Source organism: Plectropomus leopardus, chromosome 15 (assembly GCF_008729295.1).
Source record: "Plectropomus leopardus isolate mb chromosome 15, YSFRI_Pleo_2.0, whole genome shotgun sequence".
NCBI classification, from domain to species: domain Eukaryota; kingdom Metazoa; phylum Chordata; class Actinopteri; order Perciformes; family Serranidae; genus Plectropomus; species Plectropomus leopardus.
In genome coordinates, this window is record NC_056477.1 from 27,008,852 (window position 1) to 27,028,225 (window position 19,374).

Below are 19,374 nucleotides of genomic sequence, written 5' to 3' on the forward strand. Positions count from 1 at the left end.
CACAGAGTGCAGAAACGGGAAGAGCAACTGTTTTCATTCAAACAGCAGACACAGCCAGTCAGATTCAAGCACGCACATCTGTGTCAGAAAAAAAACAAAAAACACACCAGCACGTCCAAACAGTGGACAATAACGTCCTCTAGTGGTACGACAGCAAAGTGTTGAGTCAAATCAATAGTTTATTAACCATTATTAACACTTCTCTTACTTTAAACACTGACTCGTGATCTAATCATCATGAGAATTTTGAGGTTTAAACCATATTATGGTCTTTATGAGATTAATTTAATAATATAATGTTTTTAACTGGATAAATTGGTGGCAGGGTAAAAGTGAGTCTTGGAAACTCGGGCCAGAACAAAAGCAGGTTTATGACACCAATCTGTCTATATCAAATGTACAATACAGACAAATACAAGGATATGAGATATCATATTCATCTTTAATTATAGTATTTCTGAATGGATATCAAATCACAAAAATACATAATTATTGTTGCTTTTTATTTATTAATTTGTTTTGTTTTATTTTATTTTAATATGATGTAAACATGAAGTCAGCATATTACCAACTGTAAGTGACATGTTTTTTCACCATACTTTCAAAGTCTTTTTTTTTTTTTGCAGTGATGGAGAGATACTGCCCCCTGTTTTCGGTTAAAATGAAATACATCTTGAGAGTTTAAAGAGTCATAACTTAAATGACATGACTGAATATTAATAAAGGCATAAATGACAAGTTTTTTGTTTGTTTTTTATCTATTTTTTTTTTAATTAAAAGAAAAATAAATAGTGATCAAAAGTATGAAAATAATTGCAAATAATATATTACACAGCCTCCAAATATTTTTAAAAAAATCCTTCATTCATTTTCTATTTTTATTAAACTGCTCTTTGTCTGTAATAAAAACCTTGCATTTCATAATTCAAGCTGCATAAACTGTCGTTAAGTTATGGTTTAGTCATTATAAAACACCATATCAATTCTACTGTGAGTAGTCGTTGGTAATACAAATTGTAATATGTTTAAATAAAACACTCACAATTAGTATGTCAAAAGACTGCTCCAGGTGAGGCTCGAACTCACAACCTCGGCATTGCTCTACAGTGTACTGTCATATAAGTACCGCGCGCTAACCGATTGCGCCACTGGAGCTCACTGTGCTCGTGGTGCAGCTGGGTTTTTAAACACGGACGAGCGGATTTAATGTTGTCACATTATTTCGATTGTTTTCGCTTTATAACGCTATCACACTAGCTCCACACAAACGTTCATGTTTACCTCAGTATCAAAGTACAGAAAGACAATGGCGGATTGAATAATAGTGAAATATTAGCGCTATCATAACTAGTCAGTAGCGTAAACGAGCACAACAGTAATGTCATAATATGAACATATCTTGATTTCTATCGAAAAAATAGTACTTTGTCATGTTTTTCCGTGCTACTTTCCGCTGATTTTCGGGCTTACAGCAGAAGGACGGGTCAATGATGCCATGCTCACAGCCAGCGGTACGCTGGAAGACAACGGAAACACAGCCCGTCCTTGATATTTTCAAAGTAAAACACGTCACAATAAGACATCCGCTGAAAGTCTCCACTGAAATACAGAGGAACGCTATTGCTGACCATTTGTAGTGGTCATGCAGGCTACTAACAGATTCTTCTAAACAATTGTTAGCAGTGTTGTTTGGCACAAGATGAAAATTAATAAATATAAGATTTTTATCCTCTCCCAATGCATAGCTTTATGGATTTTGTAGCCTATAATGATCCCTCTAGCTATCTATCTTACCTCTGTCTTTTTGTTTATCTTCTCGAATTCTTAGGGATACCTACTGCCACATGTTATAGCCTAGCCTACTCTTTGGTCTATTTTAAACATTTGCATGTCACTGTACAGTCTGCGCTGAAGTATTGTATGTTTGCTGTCTTGCTTATAGTTATGGTGGTATTTTGATGTGCTCCATAATCAGCTGCATCTGACTTTGAGAGGGAATTTTCTCCACAATGATAATAAAGTAATTTAGAACTAGCATTGTTATTTTTAAATGGCAGGTTATATATATATATATATATGTAAACAGAATTTCTTTGATAATCAATTACCATAAACTATGATAATAAAGTAATTTAGAACATCATTTTTGAAATGGCAGGTTATATACACACACAGTTTTTCTTTGATAAATATTTACCTTAAGAAGTATGCCTGGTATAGGCCTAATAGTAGAACCTCCAAAACAGAACAAAGTATTGAGGGTTGCGTGTGTAAAAAAAAGTGACTACTATATTAAGTTTTCCTTTGATAAATATATAATGTAAATACAGTACTTGTCATCCCTTTGTTATCACAGAATCAACCGATGTCCTTTATAGAAAGAAAATGTCACAACCCCTACTCCATGACTCTGCCTGTAACAGTTGTATGTGGTTGTTTAGATTTTTTTTATTTTTACCTTTGTTTGAATGAAGTGTGCTTAATGTGTTTTGGTTTTATGTGTCTGTCAGTTTCTTCCCTTCCCCCCTCAATCACACTCCACAGCTTTCAGCGCACCTGTGAATCATCTGCAGCCAGCACAGCGGTCTCCAGTCAAGCCATCTCCTGTTCGCTACAAATACTGTGCGCCAGTTTCCAGTCCCTGCCTGATTGTTGTGCCAGTCTTGGTATTTGATGACACACACGTTCCAGAAATAGATGCAATAAATGCCAACTAATTAACACAAACACTTAAGATGCTTTTATTGAAATGTATAATCATATCATACAGTTTCAACATAATAGGAAGGAACACCATTGGTTTCTGTAAAGAATCTGACGTTGTGGATGTTATAACAAAGATCCTTCTTAAAATATAGTGATTGTCAATACTTGCAGACACAGAACTGTACCTGTCAGGACATTCCCCTGCAGCACTCCTGTCCTCAGACTGGGGCATAAACCAGAAAAAAATACTGTGGTTAAATACTTAAACAGTTAGGCATGCACAAATTGTGGAATTCTGGACCCACTGACACAAATGTTTAAAATAATAATTTGTTCATTAGCTGATACCAATAGGCTACTGAAGTTTTATTGTTGATGTTCATTCTGTTTTCCATTGTTATTTATTCCCCCTTTTGTGCTAAGGAGATAGAGAAAGCCAGCAGCTGCTAACAGCTATGTTAACTAGCTCTCAGCACCAAGTTGCTGTTCAAACCGTTAGTGTGGAGCCCTGCTTTTTGCCAGCGTAAAATTTAATACAACATATGTAAAAAAAAAAAAAAAGATTTCCACACACTTACATCTATGCAGCGTTTCACTTTATAGCATAAATGCTGTGATAAATGTCTGACAGACTCAAAGCTAAGAATAAAGTGATGTAAATGTGAAGAACATCCATCCCCATTTTTTGTAAAACTGTAATGTGTGTTAATGCCATGGTATTTACAGATAAGTTGACAGCCATCAACAAGGCAAATATCGGCCAATACCATTGTGCATCCTAATAAACAGTGACTCCATTTCATTTATGGGTTGTTTTCAGAGTGGTCCAGTATCTTCCCCAAGACTCTTCAACATCCTCAGTAGTCTACCCATTAAAAGTCATATAATATTGTATTATTTTTTGCTATTGGTTGTTGACTGGTCTGACATTCTTCTTCTTGAGGCTCAGGCAACTGATGGAGCTCTTGAGGGCATCTTGAAACATGGAACTAGAGAAAGAGTAAATGAGAGGATCCAGAGCACTGTTGAGGTAGGTGAAGCCGAGGCAGATCATAAAGAGCTGGGTGATCAGATTGTAGGATGTGCAGTTCGTGGGGTGGAAATACTGGACACACAGCGCACCCAGGCCTGTGAGGATACTTGGCAAGAAGCAGATGGTGAACACCAAACTGATCACCCCTACCGCTTGGATTGCCTTCCGCACCTTTTTTTGCGTGTCCCTCTGCTGTTTGTGCAGAAAGCATGCAATATGAGCGGAGCAATACAGAATCAGGAACCAGGACAGGAAGAACTCTGCAACGAAAGCCACATAGTGTATCTTTAATGGCAAAGGGACTACACTGTAGGCGTTGAAGCTGCGACACAAAGAGACGTTGCCATGTTGGAGGAGGAGGTTGGTGGTTAACAATGGAAACCGAACTGCAATCACAACAGTCCACATAAGACCTGCAGTCCAACAGGCCTGAGTTAAAGACATACGGCTGATCCAGTGATGCGGATGGACCACTTTAAAGTAGCGATTCAGTGCCACAACTGTCATGAATGCAATACTGGCCGCGCGATTGACAGCCAGCATGAAGAGGTTGACGCGGCACAAGACTTGTCCGAACACCCAGTGGTCACCTTGGAGAGCAGTGTGGATGCGGAAGGGCACGCTTATGAGGAGCAGAAGGTCAGCTAGAGCCAGGTTAAAGAGGAGGAGAGTGTGTGGTTTCCAACACTTTATGCAGATACAGAAAATCCACAAAGCGACCATGTTTCCTGGCAGGCCCACAATCACCTCAATGATCACGAGGATATGCAGGATCAAAGGTTCAAAGTTTTGGTTTGATGGGCAATGGATGACACTGTTAGTCATATTTATTGCCTCTGTGGTATTGGTAACCAAATCCATTTTGGCTATGAATGCAGTCTGATCTCTCTTTTCCACTGTTCCTAATTCTTAGCAGATCTTGACATTTTCAAGGAGAAGAGAAAGAGAGGGAGAGAAAGTGTTATAGACAGTAATATTTCATGGATTAATCATTCAAAGCAAAAGTTTTAACATTTTGCACCCCTTATTCTGAAAGGCTTCTCCTTGATCTACTTTGGCTTTGACTGAATCTCATTTGTATGTTGCTGTCAACAAAAGCATCTGCCAAATTAGTTTATGTAAAATAAAAAATAGACTTATTTGCTTTCTTGCCGAGAGTGCAATGAGAAGATTGATACCACTCCCATGTCTGTACAGTCAGTATGAAGCTACAGTCAGTAATCAATTAGCTTAGCTTAGCATGACGGCCAGAAATAGAGGGAAACAGCTAGCCTGGCTTCGTCCAGATGTAACAAAATCCATCTAGTAATGCTAATAATAATTATAACAGAACTGTCTTTTTCCCATCTATTTTTAGGGCTGTCAAACAATTTATTTTTAAATTGTTATTAATCGCAGAATTGCTTTTCTAATTCACATTTTCAATTCCATTATTTTGTTTTACAAAACAGTTATGAAGTTCATATTGAACAGGTAAAGTAATTCTTTCCAGATTGTCTTGATTATGAATCAAATGACAACAAACAACTGCATGAGATGATTATAAATTCGGCATGTCTGAAAAGGGACACATTGGTACCCATAGAACTCTTTTTCATTCAGACATCTTGAGGTCAGAGGTCAAGGGACCCCTGTTAAATGGCAATGGCCATTCTGTTTAATAATTCATTCATTTTCCGTAACCACTTTGTCCTCATAAGGGTCGCGGGGGGCTGGAGCCAATTCCAGCTGTCATCGGGCGGAAGGTGGGGTACATCCTGGACAGGTCACCAAATGTCTTTGGACTGTGGGGGGAAGCTGGAGATGCCGGAGAGAACCCACGCAAACACAGGGAGAACATGCAAACTCCACACAGAAGGGCCCCCGCCCATAAATCAAACCCCATTCCAATCCGGATTCGACCCAGGGACCCTCTTGCTGTGAGGCAACAGTGCTAACCACAACGCCACCATGCTTCCATGCTGTTTATCCATCACCAAGATTTAGCCTTATTTTGGAGTGTTATTCTGCCTCCTTACTGAAAAGCTAGCATGGCATGATATCACTGGATTATTAAGGTCTTCTAGTTTTATATGATAGCAGTATCATCACTCTAGCTTTAAAACTCAGACAGATACAGCCTCTTGAAGATGGAAATGTTGGCTTGTGGTTAACGCGATTTAAATAAATAAATATAGATTAACCCTAATTTATATACAATCCTAAAACCAAAAGAGTTGGGAGGCTGTGTAGTAAATGACTAAAAACAGAATGCAATTATTTGCAAGTCCTTTTCTAAATATATTCAATTGAATACAGTACAAAGACAAGGTATTTAATGTTCAAACTAATCAGCTTTACTGTTTTTTTTTTAAATATACACTCATTCTGAATGGCTGCAATACATTTTTTTTTAAATGTGGAAACAAAAGAAATTGGGGTAAACTGGTAAATTTGTAATGGATGATAGTATCATGACTGCGTATGACATGGGCATCTTCATCACATGCTAGAGTTAGAAGGAAAATCTGCACGGGCAAATAGTCTGACAGTTTAAAAGCAATTTTTCTCAGTGCAGAATTACTAGGATTTTAAGCCATAATATTGTCAAATGACTAAGAGAATATGTACAAATCTTAGAATGTAAGGGGCAGGAACAAGACTAGCTGGCCTGCAGCCAAGACATGAATCCTGTTGAAAATGTGTGGCACATAATATGACAATAATAATCCAGACTGTTTGGCAACTAAAGTTGTACATCAAGAATGGGAAAGAATTTCAAAACTTAAACAATTAGTGTCCACAGTTAGCAAACACTTGGTGAGTGTTGTTAAGTGAAAAGATAATGTAATGCAGTGATAAACATACCTTTGCCAACATTTTTGTACCAAACCGCAGGCATCGAATTCAGAAAGAGAATGAATTCTAAAAAAAAACAAGTTTATCAGTTTGAACATTACATATTTTGTCTTTGTACTGAATTCAGTAATTAGGTTTGAAAAGAATATGCAGAGAATTCTATTGTGTTTTTATCCATGTTTTAGACAGTGTCGCGTTTTTTTTGGAATCGGTTCGTATAAGAAAATATTGACGTTTAGCCATATTTAAATGGTAGTGATGAGATATACCAATGATCATTAAAACACCTTATCAGTCTTTTAAATGTCAAACCTCAAAATGAATGTACACTTCAGAATAGGAAACAGAGTTAAAATATCAGCACTCACCAGTTTTCAACAGTGAAATCCTCTGAATTCCCTCTAAAAGATCTGAACACCTTCCTTTTCAGAGGATACAGTTGTTTTACCGGTACATTCGGCAGAAGACACAAGTAATGAGATCTCTTTCACTTCAGGTGTATGTGATTTACTAACACAAGATCCTTGTAACATTCCGCAAGTGAAAGGTGGCTTCCTCTAAGGGCTTGTCACAGCATGAGGGTCATGATGGTTCCTGGGAAAACAATCTGTTGTACAGTCCCTTTTGGAATTCCACATCCACCTCCAGTGACTTATATCAGATCTTGTTTTAACTGAGTATAAATGCTTCTTATCATACTTTTCCACCATAACATGTTTGTTAGCCTGTATTTTTATTTGTATCTATTTACATTGCTATTATTGTTTTATATTTATTTTATCTCTATTTTAACTGTTATTTGTTTGCTTGTTAACTGATTTAAATGTCTTTGCTCATACGCGGCATCATTTAAAATGAGGGTTAATATGAATATTAATTTATTTCAATCTAATTTAGGTCTATTTACGTAATTGATAAGTGACATGAAAACCTGCCAACCTGCGCACTGTGTGAAAGAGGATGCGAATTTCCCTAACCAAATTTTCTTTGGTGACAATGTATTATACAACAATGCATTGCACACAATGTCAACCCTGCTCACCACTGTGTGAAGAGTCCGATCTTTGTCATCTCAATGACTTTATGGTCATTGACTCCTGTACAGCGGTGCAGTCCCCCTCCCCAGGCCCCAAAGGTGTGTTTGCCAGTATCACTGGACTCTGATCTATAAAGGTCCGCCATTCATCGAACTGTTTTATTAGAGTGCACACAAAACAAACACACAGCAAACAGCAGCGGCAGCATGTCAGGACTGACATCTGTTCTTAGGGACACTTTATGGTTAGATTTCAAGCTGTGCATGTGGGAAGCTGCACTGGTGGAGCTCTAAATCCATATTTATATTGAATTAGTTAATATGTGTGTTGGCAGCTTCTAGCACTCAGTGAGTAACATCTAGTTACTCATTTTTTTAAATTGCAGATGATTGTCTAATAATCTTTATACAGCATCATAAATCTCTTTCTTGCACGTTCACCTGTAAAACTGCGTAAATATTCAAAATGAACACACAATGTTTACAGAAAGGCTAAAAGTCAACATGAAACAAATGTGAAAAATATAATACTCATAATGTGGTAGAAATACTTTTGTGCTTGAAATATGACTGTAAAAAATTCTAAAATGGAACATAATAGATTGGGAACTAATCATTTTTCATGAAATATTTTTTTCTTTTTTTTTTAAATGAAAGAATGTGTGGATGCAGTGTAGATGTTCTCAGACAATTCTATCATCTATGTGTACATTTCGGGCTGCTTCCCTGACACACCCAGCTACTGTGCTTTACTGATAACCTGCAAGTTTGCCCTCCAAAAACACACTTTAACACATTTGCACAATTACTGTATACTTAAAATAAACCATTAACGCATCCACTATGGGATTAATACTATTATTAGTATTACAGAAAAGTTTTTCTCAGGAGCTCTAGGTTTGCTTCCTGGGTCTCTTATTTGGTTTCACAACCTCAGCCTGTGACAGAGACATCACTGTCTCACTAGACATCACTGTCCCACACGATAACACGGAGCTGCTTAATGTTTAGCCCAAGATCTACACACACATACACACAAACACACACACACACACACACACACACACACACACACACACACACAAGGAAGCAGAGGGATTACAAAGGTACAGGGACCCATATGCTGCCAGGGATGGAGGTGAGAGAACTACATGCGAGGAGAACACAAGGTAGCACTGAACAAGGTGAGATTTATTACTGATTATTGTTTATTATGTTTAATATCTGTAGAGTGCCACACTTTGAGGCATAATATGGCTTTTGTTGTCATTGCATCCTTATCGCAGTTGAAGTTGGCCAAGTGATGGACTTGGAATCGGTGCTAATGTGTTGTAGGATTGTTGACACTATTCTATTTTAGGGATAAATTCATTTTAAAAAACAGACGGTCAGATGAATTTGCATCAGTAAATGGTATTTTGTTGTAGTTCAGAGTGAAAACCTGTTGAAGATTTTCTAAGCCTTTAATTTGCTTAACTGGGCTATTAGCCTGTTAATCCACATTAGAGCATGTACGCTGTGCCGTGTGTCCTGTGGAGGAGGGACCAAACTGAACTGTATACACACTGAGGAATTATAATAAAATCTAGAAAAAAGATGTTCTTTCAAAAAGAAATACTACCTGTCAAGAGATTGACCAGATAGGTTTAAGTTTTGTCGTTTAACATGTAGAATTGAATGACTAAAATTCTCAATAAATGCAACTCTCAGTAAGCAACACCCACTTTATCTAAAAGTAATAACTTCCATAACGACATACGTCTCATTATTGCAATTGTTGTAGTAATTATCTTCTTGTTTCCTGATTTAAGATTGTAGAACAATAATATTACAACACCGTAATATTCTAGGACTGTAACATTCTAGAACCATAACTTGACCAAACGTGTAATAGTCTAGAACACTGTGGAATTCTCAAACCTGTGACACTCTAGATCTGTGGCATGTTAGAAACAATCCAAAACCCAACATTCCAGAATTCAGAAGTTTGTTTGAGTGTGATATAACTGTGTACCCTTCCCTCTCTTGTCCAGTGAAAGGTTCAGCTGCCTCAGTGTTAATGTAATGACTGCTCCCTTGCCTAGAACCCTACCATTCTAGAAGGCAAGAATTCAAGAACTATAACATACTAGAACCATACCATTCCAGACCCTTACTATTCTAGAACTATAACATTCTAGAACACAAACATTCTGTAACTATTACATTCTAAAACCCTGCCAAGCTAGAACCTTAGCATCCTAGAACTCTAGCATTCTAGACCCATTGCATTTTAGAATCTAACATTCTAGAACCATAACATTCTAGAACCCAAACATTTTATAACTATAAAATTATTGAATAGCTAGAATCAGTATATTCTAGAACTCTACATTTCTAGAACTATTACATTCTAGAACCATACCATTCTAGTCAATAACACTCTAGAACTCTACCATCCTAGACCTGTTACATTCTAGAATCCAAACATTCTACAACTAGTACATTCTAGGACCCTACCATTCTAGAACCATAACATTCTAGAAGGCAAATATTCTTTAACTATAACATTCTAGAACCCAACATTCTAAAGAGCAAACATTCTAGAACTATAATATCCTAGAACCCTGCAATGTGAGAACAAAAACATTCTAGAAACATAAAATTCTAGAAGTCTACCATTCTGGAACAATACATTCTAGGCCCCTACCAGTTTGGAACTATTACATTCTAGAACCAAAACATTGTATAACTATAACATTGTAGAGCCCTACTATTCTAGACCTATTACACTCTAGAATCCTAACATTTTAGAAAGCACATGTTTTAGAAACCTTACATTCTAGAACCCTATTATGCGAGAACAAAAACATTCAAGAGACATAGCAAGCTAGAAGTCTACCATTTTAGAACCCTACCATTCCAGGCCCTTACCACTCTAGAACTATTACATTCTAGAACCCAACCATTCTAGTCCTATTACATTCTAGAATCATAACATTCTAGAACCAAAACATTCTAGAAGGCAAGCATTCTAGAACTATAATAATCTAGAGCCCTACTATGCGGACAAAAACATTCTAAAGAAATAACATTTTGGAACTTTACCATTCCCTATTATGCGAGAACAAAACCATTCAAGAGCTATAACAACCTAGAAGTATACCATTTTAGAACCCTACCATTCTAGACCCTTACCACTCTAGAACTATTACATTCTAGAATCTCTACATTCTAGCACCCTACCATGCTAGAACCATAACATTCTAAAACTTTACCATTCTGGAACCTACCATTCTAGAATCTCTACATTCTAGCACCCTACCATGCTAGAGCCATAACATTCTTAAACTTTACCACTCTGGAACCTACCATTCTAGAACGATTACATTCTAGAATCTCTACATTCTAGAACTATCACATTCCAGAACCATACAATTTTAGAAACCTACCATGCTAGAACCATAACATTCTAGAACTCTACCATTCTAGAGCTACAACATCCTAGACCACCGACATTGAAAAACCCTACCAATTTTAAATCCATAACATTCTAGAAACCCACCATTCCAGAATTATAACATTCTAGAACCCTGCCATGTTAGGACCATAACATTCTAGAGCTATGACATTTTAGAACCCTTCCATCCCAGAGCCCTAACATTCTAGAACTACAACATTCTAGAATACTAACATTTTAGAACACCTAACAATCAAAAACTCATAACTATACATGAGCATGTCATAAGGAAAATATGCGCACCCCGGTCCCCAGGGACCAGCTACCCCTCCTAATGGCACACTCATGCTCACGCCTCAGCGTGAACATCATGAGCTCTTTAATCGTCAGCATGGAACCTTACATTTTAGAGCTCTAACACTCTGCAACCAACAAACATCCTAGAACTCTGCCATTCCCAAACCATTACATTCTGGAACCAATTACACTCTAGAACAACTCATGGAACAACTCATAATTCCAATGGAAGCAAACCACTAACTGTCAAAGAATAAGATGAGAAGCTTCTATAACTTCTTAAATAATTGATAGGTTTCTCAAATGCTTAGACACCATTCCTGGAACAATTCAACATTTTGTCAAATTTTCACATGCACTTTTAGGCCTTTCATATAAAAATCTCCAAATGGGGCAAAAGTTTACACCAATAACTGTCTTTGTGACAGGGCCTGGTGTTGTAGGTGAAGCCCCAGCAGAACCAAATGGGAGCATCTCAAGCCGTCCCCTCTCTGCTGCAGCTCGTCTTTATGTGTACGCCCTGCACGGCTGCCTCTGTGAGGTGTCCTTCACTGCTGTGTGGGACTGGTGCAGCACCCAGGACAGGAGGCTGGAGGGTCACAGCAGCCTTTGGGCGTTGCCTATGTACGCCATCGCCATCTACCTCATGGAGATCCTGAGAGGCCGGCTGCTGGCTGAGAATTTCCCACTACCAGTGCGTCTGGCGGCCTACATTCTGTTCATCTACCTGTGGGAGTTCAGCTGGGGGGCCGGGCTGAGCCTGCTGCGGGCCTGTCCTTGGGACTACTCAGGTTATAGGTACAACCTTGGAGGACTAGTGACTCTGGAATATGCTTTGCCCTGGACTGTGGCTGCACTTATAGCTGAGCAGCATGTGATAAGGAACACTCTGAGGATCAGACTGCACAACTGAGCTGATTCAGTGTGGAATACTGGGCTTCCAAAAGCAACTGTAGAGCACTTGGGGACATTGTTTTAGGAACAAAACCACACTGTTGGGAGATTTTGACATGTGTATGTGAAAATCTGGAGCAACTGCTGAACCTCATTTAGTTGTGTCATTAGAGTTCGCGTAGACACACATCTGGAAAAGGCAAAATAAAACAACCTGCCCTGCACTCTGGACTCTGGACACCTGCACCAAAGTCAGTTGTTTGTGGAACCCATCCAGCAGCTCCATCCAGCCATGCTGTCAAGTGATGCCGTGTCTGTGCATTGCATATGGGCGTGACCAATTCCCGGCCGTCCACCAGCATATTATAATAATGCCACCAGGTCTGTCTGAGCACGTTTTCAAATCTATTAGAACATTAGAACCATTTCTACAGGCTACATTTGTAACTTTTCTGAAATATTCATAAGCAAATATCTGATTTTTTTGGTTTGCAGGGTGAAAAACTTACTTACATCCTAATTTGTAGTTAGTTAACTGCACTAATAAATGCACAATATATCCACAAAAATGTCTAGAATCATAAGAAAAGCAGATTCTATGAAGATATGTGATCCATGTTTTTTTTTGTTTTTTTTGTCGCAGACTTTCATCTACAATAAGCCTACCCCTGTGTTTATTCACTAGCTGCACCCATTTGTAGGAGATGCCATTTGTTTCAGATGTCAGTCTGAAAACATGTTTCACAAACAAACCTCCAAATCACGCCCAGTCAATTCAGGGTTTCTGTGGAAAAGGACTAGATTATCATCTCAGAACATGGTCATTTTTTGCAAAACCTGTTGAAACCTGCATTTGACATCATTCCAGCTAACTGCACAACTACACTGGAACTGTGAAACATTTTTACGAGGGTTGATAATAGTAAGATTTTCTTCAACACTTTTTTTGTCAAATGTTGTTCCCTTGCATGTTTATATAAACGATCACAGTTCACAATTTTATCTTGACACTTATTTATTCTTTTGACTTCTTTCATAAATTGAAATAGAAACGATGTACACTGATAAGATTAGTGTTTTTGTTAAAACAACAGAGTGCAATTTACAGTTTTAAGTTCAGTTGCTTCTGGTGTTTATCAGTACGGAAGTGGGTCAATGCTCATTTTTATTAACATATATTAGTGTTGAACTTCAATGAGTGCATGATTTACAATACTTACTGCGTGCGATTATAAACTGTCTTATTTTCACTACTACATGTAATACTGAGTTCTGTTGCCCACATATACACAATACTGTGATGTGTGTGTGTGCGTGTGTGTGAGAGAATTTGCAGGTGATGCTCAGGGTCTCTTCCGCTCAGGGTTTTGAACCACAAACAGGGCAACAGTCCCCTCATCTCTATGCCACTGGTACCTACAGAAGAAGAAGAAACCTTATTTAATATCTTTCTGAGGGAAAAGTCAAAATCAAAATTTGAGAAACATTTGAAATATCACAACAGCACACAAGAGTTTGTCATTAATTAATTCATGTTGACTCACTGGCTCTGTTCAGGAACAAGTAAACTGTCTCCTGCAGACAGACTGAACTCCTGCTCGTTCACTGTTACTCTTGAGGATCCCTCCTGAGAGCCCGAGAGAGAGGGAGATGAGAAAAGAAGATAATTTTAAAAAAGTCAGAGTTTGGTTATTACACAAAGAGTCCAACACACATACATGGTAGTTTAAAAAAGCACTGAGAGACAGGTCGGACACATGAAGCTACAGGACATTTAGAGAACATACCAGTTGCCAAATCCACACATCACTTTGCCGTACTGACGCCTCGGTCCGCCCGGGTCCAAACACCATCACCTATTGTGGTCATAGGATGGAGCATTATTGCTTCTTTGAAACTCTTCCATATTGTCATTGTCATTATCATTGTCATCATCGTCATCATCAACATCAATGTCATCATCAACACTGTCATCATCATCATCATCATCAACATTGTCATCATCATCATCATCAGCATCGTCATCATCAGCACCATCATTGTCATCATCATCATCGCCATCTTCATCATCATTATCATCATCAACCTTCATCACCACCATCATCGCCTTCTTCCCATGTTTTTGAGAGAAATCAAGCCAAGTTGCTCCGGTTTTAAAGGGTTGATAAACATATCATTTGATACCAAAGAAGATGCTGAAAATGTAAAACTTTTGTAAGAACACATCTGAAAACATGATCCCCTGTACCTCTGTCTCAAACTGAGCTCCAAACATGTTGACGAGCCCTCTGCTGGCCAGGGCTGGCCTCTGTTTGTCCAGCCAGTCTTTGAAGGAGAAGGGCGTCATCACATTCATGGTGTTCATCTGGAACGCAGGTTCTCCAAAGACTACGTCTGTTCATCCAAACATAACCACAACACCAGTTTAAGGTTTACTTAAAGACTTAAAGCGAGACAAATCACATTTTAACAATAATCACAAGGAATTTCAGGGCAACTCACTGGGATCAGGTTTTCCTGTTTTGAACTGCTTTGATGCCATGAACCTGCAAGTGAAACATCAACCAACAACAACAACAACAGACTGCATTAAAACGAACTACCAGATCTGATGGAGACTGAGAGTGTGTAGATAAACATAAAGATGTCTTACTCTTTGATAATTGGCACCAGTTGGGTTCCGAGGTCCTGACAGTAAAACCATTTCTCCATCAGGATGTCAGTAGTGTTGTCCACATAGTACCTGAGGGCACAAACACACACTCACGTTAGTGCTACTTGGAACTTGTATGTTGTGGAATCCTTTCGGTCATTTGGACCTCAGTGAACCTCTGGACTACAAAAATAGTCTTTGTGTTGCACGTTATAGTTTAGTGTACAGTTTTCTCCAGTGATCTGACGCATTGCTACTGTTTTATAGTGATCACAACTTCAAATGCATCCGCTGAAGTATTAATGACTTCTTCTTCTCTTTTCTTTTTTTGTGTTTTATATGATTTTACAGAAATATACAGATGACAGTTCATTATACAACCACAACCACCCCCTACCCCATGGCGTGAGTAATTCAAGAAAAATAAATAAATACATTAATAATAATAATAATAATAATAATAACAATAATAATAATAATAATAATAATAATAATATTCTTTTTTTCACAAAACTACTGCATAGAGAATGAGGTTTTCCAAACATTTACAAATGTAGACATTTCTTGAAAATGTTTGTCTTCTGCTAATAATAGTCACAATTATTCACTTCATTTCAATATCAGCAAAAGGTATAAAGATTTCAACTACTGTATTTTCTCGAACACCTTATAAAATTGGTATTTTTAAGAAGAGAGGGCAATAGAGTAATTAACCTCAGGCAGTCAGTCTCAGTCAGCAGCCGTCTCCTCTCCACCACCAGCCCCACAGTGTTGGCCTGTCTCTGTGGGGAGTGGGGGATCCGAGCTGGGAGCAGGAACATCTACAAATGGGGACAAAATAAAATTTAAAACAGTGTTAATATGATAAGGTTCATTACACAAATTTTACTGACAAAGTTGCACTAGAGCATTGTAAAAGTCCTAAACCAATGAAAAGAGCAGTGACAAAGTAAAATGCCTTCATATAGTGATAATATGTTATATGTAACTTACTATGCATAATATGCCAAAAACAAAAAATCAATTTATCAAATCATAACAAAGCTCACCTCTCCCTCCTTTATGTGTACATCCTTGTGTTTCCCATTTTCTACCACCTTTACACACATGTCCCCCTTCACCTGGTAGAACAGCTGTTTAAAACAGAGTGAAAGACAGAGGAAACTGTCTCATTAGATTAAAGGGGAACTGCACAGGTTCTTCACATCAACACTTTGAAACCTGAGCCAAAGGCAAATAGATTTCTCACAAAGACATGGAAAAAAGACAATGAGTTATTGCGCAAGAATTACCCAAAAAAGTTGCAAAAAATCTGTAAAGAAATTACCTGAAATTAGCACAAAGTGATAAAATAAAGTAATATATCTAAATGATAAAACACATTTCTGTGACCTAATTTTAGGTAATTTTCACAACTTTCACATTTTTTTTAGCATTTTTAGCGACTTTTCATGACAAGTGGCTGATTGCTTTTTTCCTGTGTTTTTGACAGAAATCAAACCAATGTGCACGTTTCAAAGGTTTAAATGCTTGTGAAAAGCACAAGCTGCTACGAGTGTCCTATATGAGCATGTGTGGAAAGAGTCTAGAGGCAGTCCGCATGTGGGGACCTGAAAGGTGGGAGTTGACTGTGGTGTGGAGGTAAAGGGATAGTTTGGATTTTTGTAAGTGGGGATGTATGAGGTACTTATCCAGAGTCAGGTGACTATACTGGCGATTCACCCAACACGCCCCCAGTTTGGAGAAGCAGGCTGGAGTCTGACATGGAGGCTAAGTAATAGCTGCACTGCTGTCCAAGAGCATGTATTTTAGCCTCTAAAAACATCAATACTAGTTTAAGGGGCCGTTTACATGGCAACAGCGTTTTGGGGGCCTGAAAACGCAAACTTTTGAAACCAGGTTCCAGAGTATTGAAAATGCAACCCCTTCTGTCGCCATGTAAACTGACAATCTCTTCTACCACTGTCAGGATAGTGATAGCTTCAGCAAATGTGACAAAAAGTAATTTTTACTAAAAGTTACCAACTACAGTTTTAACTGTGAATGTAAAGCAGGGAACTGGAGGCTAAAATAACAACCAGTATTTCGTCTGATAATGATGTGCAATCACTGAAAAAAATTTAATTTTAAGTTTGCATTATACAATCTAGCTTTTTGCAGAATAAATCAGTGCTTCTCTCTTACCTCCTCCCCTTCCTCTATGTGATAATCCTTCCTGGTGTTTGGACCTCCAACAAACATGACATTCAACTGAGAAAAGTGCCTTAAAGTGAAAAGAATGAAATACAATAATGCTCCAGCTACAAACAGTCAGTGGAACTCTGCTAGTTGGTTATTTATTAATGTATCTAAACTGTGCACTTGTTGTGACTTTTAATCTTTGAAAAGTTGTGGCTGTTTTTTTTTTATTATGTAATCCATCAAATTGTTGCAAATCAGAACTGACTGCAATTATAAATATATGTCACAATGTGGTAAACTTCAAACTAGAATAACTCACATGAGCTTGTTGCACACTGGAGGCAGAAAAGCATTTTTGTTCTCCTCAATCCAGCGGTCCACATTCACAACACTCATTTTTGAAACTGTATAAGCTGTCTGCTGCAGTATGAAGCCGCTCTGACCAGTCTGCTGACCTGACTGCTTTGCACAATGTGACAATGTGACTGACACTGAAAGTCCAAAATGCAGAAGTAGGTGTACTTGAAGTGGGGGAGGAGTTTGAGTTTGTTGAAAGTTGAAAGTTTGCTCGTTCTCTGCTAATAAGTAACATCCTGAGGTGACCTGTTGGAATCCCTTGCAACATTAATGAAATAACGCTGGAAACACTCCAAGTTCCTCCATATTTTTTTAAAAATCTAAATTCACGCAACACATCAAAGTTCTAGTCAAATTTTTGAAATCTAGTCATAAGCCACTAATCTGCACATTATTTTCTCTATTAAACAATTGATCATTTTATCAATAAATCACCCGGAAATGGTGAAAAATGCCCTGTGTAATTTCCAAGAGGTTCAATCTTCAAATAGTGATTTATTATGTTTTATTGTCCAAAAATCCAAAGTAGTTCAGTCTATTATCATGCATGACAAAGAAATTCTCACAATCAAGAAGCAAGAAACCAACAAAGGTTTTAACTTTGTTGTTTAAAAAATATTGAAATTATTACTTGACTATCAAAATAGTTGCAGATTGATTTCAAGTTGCTTAACTAATCAATAAATCAAATAATCAGTACACCGACTCATCATTGCAGCTCTACTGCTGAGCAAAGAATACACAGATTAATGAAAACCGATTGTCATTTTAAAGCCAGAACAATGCCCGAACATACATTAATCAACTACATGTTGCAGCAGTCATATTTTTCAAACTTAATGTAATTATATGCAGTAGGATTCATTACAACTGTGTACGAAATTTGTTAGTAGTAGTTAAATGGGAAAAATGGCAAACAATGTGTGTTGCAATTACACAATCCTGAATTGTGTGTGTGTGTGTGTGTGTGTGTGTGTGTTTGTGGTATCATGTCCTGTTGGACAAATATTTGCTGAGATTTGAGAAGTACTGTGACCAACTTATAATCATCAGCTGCTCACTGAAGCCAATCAGATTGATGGTCACACTGCATATTTGAGGTCATTTTACACCAATTGCAATAATTTACATTGTCCACTAGATAGAGCTGTTTGACCTGCTGATTACCAGGCTAAAATTCAGATTGATTCAATTTTTTCTATATTTCTGAACAGCTTGTGTTAAGAGTATGTGTTAGTGATGATCATATGACAGTATCAGCAGTTATTGGCCCCTGAAGTTACAAACTGGTACACCTCATCATTTATTCATCTAGTTACTTTTTGTACAACCACACCACACTGCACTTTACTTTTCAGACTTGTAATTTATAGTTGTTATGAAGAAATATCCTATATGGAAATTGCATGTATTATTTTGTATTCCTTTTGTGTCTAAGGGACTGTTCTTTGTTATTCAAAGGTGAGGGTGGCTGGGGTACGACTTTTTTTTGTTTATGACCCCCCCTTAAGCTATAAATATTTTCTCCTTAAGACCCCCTGAGTGACTTGGGGAATATGGATGACCCTCCCTTCATCATAAATTAGTTATTATATTTTGGCAACTTACACTTTGATTTTTAAAAATTAAAAGTTGAAGACGAAATCCTGAAGTTGGAAAAAAAAAAAGCCTTGGTTTTTCACTCTTGTTATGCATGCTTGTTAGTTAGAGCAAACAATTTATTGTTGGCAAAATTTAAATGAGACATAGAATAAAGTGATTTTGATGAGATATCAATATCTATAATATATAAGTGTTTGTTTCAAATGATGTATCCAAGGAACACTCAAAATTTGAAAATCCAATCATAATTTCTGTTTTTACAGTTTATGGCTATGATAAATGGCGCAATCTTGTCCATTTTTAATGTAAACCTGAATTTCTTCTTTTAAAAGTTTGTG

At 37.6% G+C, this 19,374-nt stretch overlaps 3 protein-coding genes and 1 non-coding gene across 5 annotated transcripts; 1 reads left to right on the forward strand and 3 right to left on the reverse strand.

Annotated features, from left to right (window-relative positions):
* Positions 1-1,061: 1,061 nt before the first annotated feature.
* trnai-uau lies at positions 1,062-1,155 on the reverse strand. Its single transcript has 2 exons — positions 1,118-1,155; positions 1,062-1,097 (listed from the first exon to the last, which is right to left on the reverse strand). It is a non-coding gene; the product is annotated as a tRNA-Ile (tRNA).
* A 1,605-nt stretch (positions 1,156-2,760) lies between these two features.
* LOC121954941 (hydroxycarboxylic acid receptor 2-like) lies at positions 2,761-7,053 on the reverse strand. Its single transcript, XM_042502693.1, has 2 exons — positions 6,946-7,053; positions 2,761-4,657 (listed from the first exon to the last, which is right to left on the reverse strand). Exon 2 carries the CDS (start codon positions 4,598-4,600, stop codon positions 3,611-3,613), a length of 990 nt encoding a protein of 329 aa, XP_042358627.1. The 5' UTR covers positions 4,601-4,657; positions 6,946-7,053; the 3' UTR covers positions 2,761-3,610.
* A 1,692-nt stretch (positions 7,054-8,745) lies between these two features.
* LOC121954341 (transmembrane protein 229B-like) lies at positions 8,746-12,262 on the forward strand. The gene is made up of 2 exons (XM_042501787.1): positions 8,746-8,797; positions 11,778-12,262. Exons 1-2 carry the CDS (start codon positions 8,746-8,748, stop codon positions 12,260-12,262), a joined length of 537 nt encoding a protein of 178 aa, XP_042357721.1.
* A 978-nt stretch (positions 12,263-13,240) lies between these two features.
* On the reverse strand, positions 13,241-17,549 carry haao (3-hydroxyanthranilate 3,4-dioxygenase). Of its 2 annotated transcripts, none has more exons than XM_042502531.1 (10): positions 17,397-17,549; positions 17,081-17,159; positions 15,946-16,029; positions 15,611-15,717; positions 14,897-14,986; positions 14,746-14,789; positions 14,492-14,637; positions 14,031-14,099; positions 13,788-13,870; positions 13,241-13,659 (listed from the first exon to the last, which is right to left on the reverse strand). In XM_042502531.1, exons 1-10 carry the CDS (start codon positions 17,471-17,473, stop codon positions 13,587-13,589), a joined length of 852 nt encoding a protein of 283 aa, XP_042358465.1. In that variant the 5' UTR covers positions 17,474-17,549; the 3' UTR covers positions 13,241-13,586. The 2 variants fall into 2 exon arrangements, with proteins under 2 accessions (XP_042358465.1, XP_042358466.1); XM_042502532.1 differs by having other exon boundaries at positions 17,081-17,146; positions 17,397-17,483.
* Between the last annotated feature and the right edge of the window lie 1,825 nt (positions 17,550-19,374).

Excerpts from the sequence above, each read along its gene's own strand:
- LOC121954941 (XM_042502693.1), bottom strand. The coding sequence starts at position 4,600 with ATGGATTTGGTTACCAATACCACAGAGGCAATAAATATGACTAACAGT.
- LOC121954341 (XM_042501787.1), top strand. The coding sequence starts at position 8,746 with ATGGAGGTGAGAGAACTACATGCGAGGAGAACACAAGGTAGCACTGAA. Across the intron at positions 8,798-11,777 it reads ACAAGGTAGCACTGAACAAG|GGCCTGGTGTTGTAGGTGAA; the intron begins GTGAGATTTATT and ends TCTTTGTGACAG.
- haao (XM_042502531.1), bottom strand. The coding sequence starts at position 17,473 with ATGAGTGTTGTGAATGTGGACCGCTGGATTGAGGAGAACAAAAATGCT. Across the intron at positions 17,160-17,396 it reads CCAGTGTGCAACAAGCTCAT|GCACTTTTCTCAGTTGAATG; the intron begins GTGAGTTATTCT and ends TTTCACTTTAAG. Across the intron at positions 13,660-13,787 it reads CTTGTTCCTGAACAGAGCCA|GTACCAGTGGCATAGAGATG; the intron begins GTGAGTCAACAT and ends CTTCTTCTGTAG.